This window comes from Pundamilia nyererei, unplaced genomic scaffold (genome assembly GCF_000239375.1).
Source record: "Pundamilia nyererei isolate P.nyererei 1_Seehausen unplaced genomic scaffold, PunNye1.0 scaffold00002, whole genome shotgun sequence".
NCBI classification, from domain to species: domain Eukaryota; kingdom Metazoa; phylum Chordata; class Actinopteri; order Cichliformes; family Cichlidae; genus Pundamilia; species Pundamilia nyererei.
Genome location: NW_005187403.1, coordinates 8,504,799 through 8,512,419, shown reverse-complemented (window position 1 = coordinate 8,512,419; position 7,621 = coordinate 8,504,799). Strand labels below are relative to the sequence as shown.

The window sequence follows — 7,621 nt, the reverse complement described above, 5'->3', positions numbered from 1 at the left end:
GGCTTACCAAGCACTGCTGTCTCTTTAATAAGTCCTCTTTCTTTTTTGTACAGAATAAAACAATAAGAGATGTACGCAAGGCGGTGGGAGAGGGCAAAACACCGTCCGGGGGCATGACCAGCAAACTCCAGGAGCCCCTACCTTCCACAGGCCAAGCCAAACCAGCACGCACTGGAGCCATCAAACCCCAGGCTGTCAAAGTAGAAGAGGGCAAGGCGTAATAATGGACCTTAAAATCCTCATCACCACCAAGCCTGCCAACACAAAGCTCATTGGCCACTGTCAGCCTTTTTAAAACCCACCTTACCCCCAAGGCTCCAAGGCCCGGGGCCTGCAGGCAGACAACATAATGAAATGCCCCCTCTTGAACTTTCAGAACTGGACACTGTTATTTCACATCACGTATAGAGATATATAAATATATATAAATATATGCATAAACACAGTCTTTTAAACAGATCTCTTCAAGGTCCTCTTTAATTTATTATTAGTCACTTTTAAGGGGATATTGGTAAGAAGAAAAGACATTTTGTTTTTGTGTGTGCGTTTTCTCTGAAGTGGGGGAAGAGGAAAATGGCCAGCTCACATGGTTCATTTTCCATACTGTTTTGCCAAACTGTAATTACTCCCTGTTTATGGACTGCATCCCTTAAAGACCCGACAGGAACTTCATACAACTGAGAAACAAAGTCTGTTAACATTTTTTTTTTTTTAAAAGCAAATTTGAAATGCAGTGTGGGGCACTTTTTGTTTTTTTTTTGGTATTTTTTTCTGTTAAATAAAGTCACGACCCAGACATCCATACTAATGCTAAAAGACTTATTTCATTAACCCAGGAAAAAAATAAAACACAATTGTTGGGCATCATGCATGTCAAACATAGCAGAAGTCAAATGGATCACCTCAGAAATGCGTCTTTTTTGGGCTACTTAACCCAACACATGAACTGCGTAAAAACTGCTTAGATTCTTAGAAACATTTTTTTCTCTTTAAACCGTTCTTTGCTTTTAGATTCTGTTGCTCACTCTGTATGTAAATTGAAAGGAGAAAAAAAAGAGATGGAGGTTTCACCAAAATTATGTTGCTTCCATGGGAAGTTCACTGGCATCGATGGCGTGTGCATGTGATGTGTTGAATGTGTGTAAACTTGCAGGACATCTACCTAGAAGCTAGCAACATTTCACAAAGACTGTACCTGAACTCGGCATTTATTATGCTGACGTGTGCTCTGTGTGCGTGCGGGGGTGTGTGTGTGGATTTGGATTGACCACGCTGAAAACATTTGTGGGTTCATTGTGAAGTTTTGGAGGGCTGAGAGGTGGGCATTCACAGTTGCTGTAAAAGGACTCTCAGACAGCTGATTGAAATGTTTGCTTTCTTATCGCTTTGCTTTGGGCTGTAATGAAATCAAACTGTGTTAATGAACATGTGATGTAAGCGATTTTTCTTTTTTCCTTCTTTAACATCCATTAGCATTTGTTTTCTTTTTCTTTAGGGCTCCTGAAAGACTTCCATATTGTTCAGATCCCATTTCAAAATCACTGAGGGGAGTTATTGAAAAAAAAATAAAAATCTCATCACTATTTGATAATTCAAAATCTGGTTTCTGAGGTGGCACTAGCAATAAATGCAGCCTAACTATAATCACAATCAGGGTCCAATTAATTTTTTTCCTCCGTTAGAAGCTAATTATCACATAACGAGGGGTGTTTGCTTGTTAAACTCAAATCCACCCTTTTTTCTTTTCTTTTTTTTTTTTGTGCGAGCACAGCAGATCCAGCAGACTACGAAGGACTTTAAAAAAAAAAAAAAAAAAAAAAAAAAAGTGTTCTGTTTGAAAATGTGAAGCTGATGGAATCATTTATTTTTGTTCGTCTTCTGTTTTTATAACGGGCGCTCAATTTGAAACTCACGACGCCCCTGCCATAACTGTTACTGCTTACTATAATGCTCCATGACACTACAAATGTTTATCTTTACAACAGTGTTTCACTGCTATATGTGTATACGCATACTTAACTGTACAGTTGAGCCTTGTGAGCAAAGGGAGGCTTAAACTTGCATTTCATTTTAGATATTGTGGCACTATAAAGGATTCGATGTTTAAAAAAAAAAAGAAAAAAAAAAGGTCACTGTGTTCTCAGAACGGACTGCTTTCACCTGTTAGGTTTATCGGGCTTGGAGTGTGGGTTATTTTTTGTTGTTGGTTTTTTTGGCCTCTTACCCCTTTCTTGAAAGGATCTTGGCGCTTCTCATCATTGTACCTGCACCGCAATGTTGCCCATCTTGAGGTTGTTTGGTTTTTGTTTTGTTTTTTACTTTTAAGATGCATATTTCAGTTTTTGTCAGAGGACCAGTGCTTTCTACAGCTGATCCAGCATTCTATTTATCCTCTCTGACCTTTATCCTTTCAGGTATTTGGTCATTACTCTCCCTTGTTAAAGAAAAAGAGCTTATTGAGAGAAAATAAATAAAGCAGTTGTGATTTCTTAAATGCACAGTTGTTTCTGTACTCGCACTCTCGTACCTCAGATTCTTCTGATGGCAGCAATTATCGGGATGAATAGTTTGCAGTTTGTTGAATGTGTGGTGTCCTTGATGGGCACTAAGGTTAACTGTGTACTAAATATGTGAGTTTCAAAGGAAAGTTTCAAAAAAAAGTTTTTTAAAAGTTTTAGGCTCTGCTAACCATGTTTGTTTTTAACACTGAAGATAGACAAGTTCAGTCTGAGGTGTTTGCGCCACACACCTGAGGACTGCCAGCTCTTAGTTCATCATTGTTTTCATTTTTGTAAGGAGACCCAAGATTGGAAGTCACTCTTAATCAAATCTGGCCCACTGAAAGATGTGAAGGGGAACATGGATTTTGTGCTTCTCCGTTTATTTTTATAGGTTTTACAGCTTTTCCTACTGATAAAGACTTCCATGCCATCATACTATCCTAAGGAAATGAAGTAATAGATGAACATTAAATTAAGAGAATATGAAAACCTTTTGGCTCAACAGTTTAGAAAAAAAAGAATAAACAAAAACTTTATTTTAGTATTATAGGACAGCCTGGCCAACAAGCTACCATCATTTTTTCATTAGGACACTTTATTTATTAGAGAAATATTTATTATATATTTATTTCTTACAGTTTAAGCCCTGCGAGTCATGTTGACAGATTTCTTTCTTTGTTACAGCAACATTTCTTTATCATGTAGGAAAAAAATGAGACATACTGTTGAAATTATACTTGTTTTTTCTTATACAATGATATCTTAAGGATTTAATGTGTAGTTAAACTTCTTTGTGCTGACAGAAAAGAGAATTTCATTTGGTCTGGCCTACTTAAGATCAACTTTGACATACCCCATGAAATCCATGCAGGAAATACACTTACCAGACACCAGAAAGGCAAGACTGGGTTGGACTCAACCTTTTTCCCTCAGGTTAAACTTTTTTTTTTTTTTTTTTTTTTTTTTTTGCATGAATTCAACCAGTTGCTGGAAACATTCCCCAGAGATTTTGGTTCCATTTGTTGACTGCACATCAGGATGCGAAACTCCTGTTCCAGCACATCCCAAAGGTGCTCTGATGGACTGAGATTGGCTGTGGATTCATTTCAATGTCCAAGAAAGCAGTTTGAGGTAGTCTGAGCTTTGTGACATGGCACGCTGTCCCGAAGAAGCGCAAACTGTGGACATAAAGGGATGGATATAGTAAGCAACAATACATAGGTAGGCTGTGGCATCTAAATAATGGTTTTTGATATATTTTGTATGATCATCAAGCACTCTGATTAGAAATTCTGGTAAACTCCCCAAGGCCCACAAAATAAATGTAAGGGTCACGAAAACTGAGGAGGCACAAAAAGAAAACTGAAAAAGCTCCACGTTTTTTTCTGCCTTTTTTTTCTCCACTCTAAAAAAACCCCACTCTAACTCTCTTTAGATTTTTTTACACCCACTCTATTATTCGGTCAGCAGTGGACACACAATGCAGGTTTTTGTGTCTTGGGAGCAACGCCTTTGCTGCTTTATTTCTTTTGTGCTGTACATTGTTTAACTGTAATCACAAAGTTACCTTTAGTAAACGTCCACATGTATTAATAACTTCCGTAGTAACACGGCAACAACGCACCTGTGTAGTTCAGGCACGGTGACGTCACTCGGGTCAGAGATTCCGGAGATATTTGCGGCGTAAAAAAAACCCAAAGGAGGCGAGTCTGGACGAAGAAAGTTTCTCCTTCTTTCCTGGGTGCGGAGCGGGAGTTTGCATACCTCACCGCGCGGCTTTCCACGAAGCTTTTGGAGTGTTTCTTATCCAGATAGCTAAGGTAACTTTTCTTTCTTCTTCTTCGCTGTCTGAGGACAGAAAGCTGCACCATCTTCTTCGACGTTTTTCTTCCTGTGCTGCACTCGTGACGATAACGATAAACAGCGAAAAAGTACCGCCTCGCTCTGAATTTATCTGAAAACTTAGATTAAAAAAAAAAAATTTAATTAGTTAATTTTCTTTTTTTCAGCATTTTCTACTACAAACAGAATCCAAGCAGGGGAAATGGCTCTTGGCTAAAAGCTGGCTGTTTTTTCTCATTACTGCCTGTTCACACAGACGATAATCATTAATAGGATTTTTTAAATATTTAATATTCGTCAGACCCCGTTAGCAGTTCACGGAAAAGTTGCTTAAAAAGAAAAGAAAATCCATATCGCTCCTTAACAGAACATACGGCAGCCATCTTTGCCGCATAAAGTTAACTCTTCAACTGATTTATGAAAATAAAAAATAGAACATTTATGTTCGAATTATTATATTGTCATTTTTAATTAATAGATGACTGTCGACTGATTTTGATTGCTAAGTTTATTTGCACTCACATATTCAGCTTGCATTTGAAGACAACGCAATGTTATTTATGCTGTTAATATTCAGATGGTCTAGTTGTTTGTTGTATAGTGTGTCTTAACTGATTCAGAATAGATAAAGAAAAGGAATAATTAACACATTTCTGTGCCTGTTCAAACCAAAGGAAAATTCTACATTGTTGTTCATTTGAGCCTTCTTCCATAAATAAAGAGCTGGTAAAAAAAAGAGACAAAAAAGCTGCTTGGTAGAGTTTTGTTACTTAACACTATAGAGAAGGTCAGTCTGAGGTGTTTGCTCCACACACCTGAGAACTGCCAGCTCTCGGTTCATCATTTATTTTTATTTTTTTGTAAGGAGACGCAAGATCGGAAGTCACTCTTAATCAGTGCAGTGCAACAATGCTGAAATTGTTGCAATTCAACTCAAGGTGCTTTATATTGCTGGCATATATGGTATCTATATTGGTATGAGCACCTTTATTCTTCACACTCTGAGGCAGGTTTTCTTGTAATTTCTTTAAGTAGTCTCCGGGAATGATTCTCCAAGCCTCTTAAAGAATTACTTCATTCAATAATGTCAAACCGGGCTCCATGAAGGCCAATCCATGACTGATAGTATCAGATTGTGTGTTTTATCTATTCAGGGATCCTTGGGATCATTTTCATGCTGAAAAATTAAGCCATTTTCAATGCATGCTTCCTAAGATGTGACTTTTTTTTTCTGTGTTCATAATTCTGTTAATTGCGACAAGCTTTCCAGTACCACTGGCTGAAATGGAGCTCCAAATCATGAAACAGCCTGCACTGTGTTTTAAATGTGGCTTTAGACACCCACAGTCTTACCTTTTTTCTGGCCTCCTATGTATTGATGATGATTTGGATTCATCACTCAGTCAGACTTTTTGCCACAGACTTTCAGTCCAGTTCTTGTTTAATTTTAATTCCCCCCTGTTTCCCTTCCTTTAAAATGTCTTCTTGACAGCCACTTTTCCAGTGAGACCATTATATGTGTTTATGTGAATTCAGATCAACAGGAAGCTAGATGTGTTCCTTTTCATCACAGAAGGCCACTCTGCAGCAAATCTATGTGGAATGAGGGCTGTGTCGCCCCCTGGTGGTTTGTTAATAAACACCAGTTTCTCAGATTTCAACCCCAGAAATACAGAAAATGTTAAAAACCTCCCAGTAAACAAAACAAACAAAAACAGTGTATTCAAAAAGATTAAAACAAATATCAAAAATCAAAAGCAAAACCTCAGCTAACATATCGAACTGTTTACATGTTCACAAAAAAACAAATGACATTAGGCATAACATGCTCTTGGTTGATGCCAATACATTCCTATAGGGTGGTACTATAAGCTGAAACATCTTTGCATAACAGGTCTGCTTCTCTGATCCAGGATGACCGCCAAAAGTGCTGTCAGGCCCGATGAAGGCCTGATGATGATGCAGGAGCTTGATGACCGCCTGAAAGAGCAGATTGACAAACTGGAGCATGTTCGCCTTGGTGCTGTTGAACTGAAGGATAACTTGTCTGGGGTACTTTCATTAAAATGCTTATCTATCATATAAACAATTGTTTAATAAAATTGTATTATAAACAAACCTTTTTTGTTTTGTTTTGTTTTACATTCAGAGCAACAATGATCTAAGCCAGTCTATCAGTGACCATTTGGAGTGGCTGAATCACCTGTCTGAGCGAGTTGAGACTCTTCACATGAACACCACTGTTTTTATTCAGGTGGGAACGGGATGGGTTGTCTGAGGGGATGTAATAAAACGTCTGTCTTTTTCTCATAACTCATTTTCCAGCATTATCAGTCAAAAAACTGTCACTTCAGCAATGAAGACAGGACTCCCTTCCACTTTTAAAAAATGATGTCATTAGGGTTCGCTTGGGCACTGGTAGGAAGACCTGAAAGTATACACCAAAAACTCTGATGGCAAAAAGATTTAGGATCAGTTGCAATGATTGTTAGGGTAGCTTACTCATGAATTGGAAAATAACCATGAAAATTCTTTGTATGTTTTCCAGATGAATCCAAAACCTCGTGCATGGGCAGGAAAACAGAGTTCCAAATATGGGTACCGCTGGGGTCGTCTCCACCAAGCAGATGATGCTCTGTCAGAGTGTGGCTGGTCCCCCATTCGCACACGACGTGGCAGCGATGCGGCCTCTGAAATGTCCTGTAATTGGTGACCGTTTAACCAGCTCCATATGTCAGCTGAGGTTTCAAAATAACATTACAATGCTTCACATTTTGTTATAGCTACAGTTTTCATGCATTTAATACTTTAATGTGGTTTTCTTCTGGTGTGTACTATGTTACTGAACACCCTGTATTGTTAATAAAACCATGGCTTTTGATTTTTATTTTGTAAGATTGTCTCTTCTCAGCTCTGTCTTTTAGCAACTTGAACATTTTTACATAGTCAGTTAAACTATCTAAACATTTTTGATATATTGCAAAGTAGTAAATTTGTTACTTTGTTAAGTTATGTTTCAAAAACTGTAAATAGTGCGATGGCTTCACTCTTGTTTTGGCTGTCCTCTTTAAGGGTCAGCTACTTCCATCCCAAACATCCTATATCATTCCACAACCACAACTTGTCTACTTATTATTCACTCATGTATTCTGTCTTCCACTGACTTTAATTCTTAATGGAAATCTTGTTCTCAATGATTCACATGTTTGATTAGGTTTTATTATTATTATTTTGTTATTTTTCGGGCTTTGTGGCCGGAAATAATGGTATACTGGCTT

The 7,621-nt window shown here is 37.8% G+C and overlaps 1 protein-coding gene across 1 annotated transcript in view; it reads left to right on the top strand.

Moving 5' to 3' along the window:
* The window catches only part of prrc2b (proline-rich coiled-coil 2B), a 21,122-nt gene extending 20,392 nt beyond the window's left edge, over positions 1–730 (top strand). The window contains exon 30 of the mRNA XM_013909610.1: positions 54–730. Coding sequence (XP_013765064.1) covers positions 54–221 — 168 coding nt within the window. The 3' untranslated portion in view covers positions 222–730. The remainder of the gene's footprint in view (positions 1–53) is intronic.
* Positions 731–7,621: the final 6,891 nt, after the last annotated feature.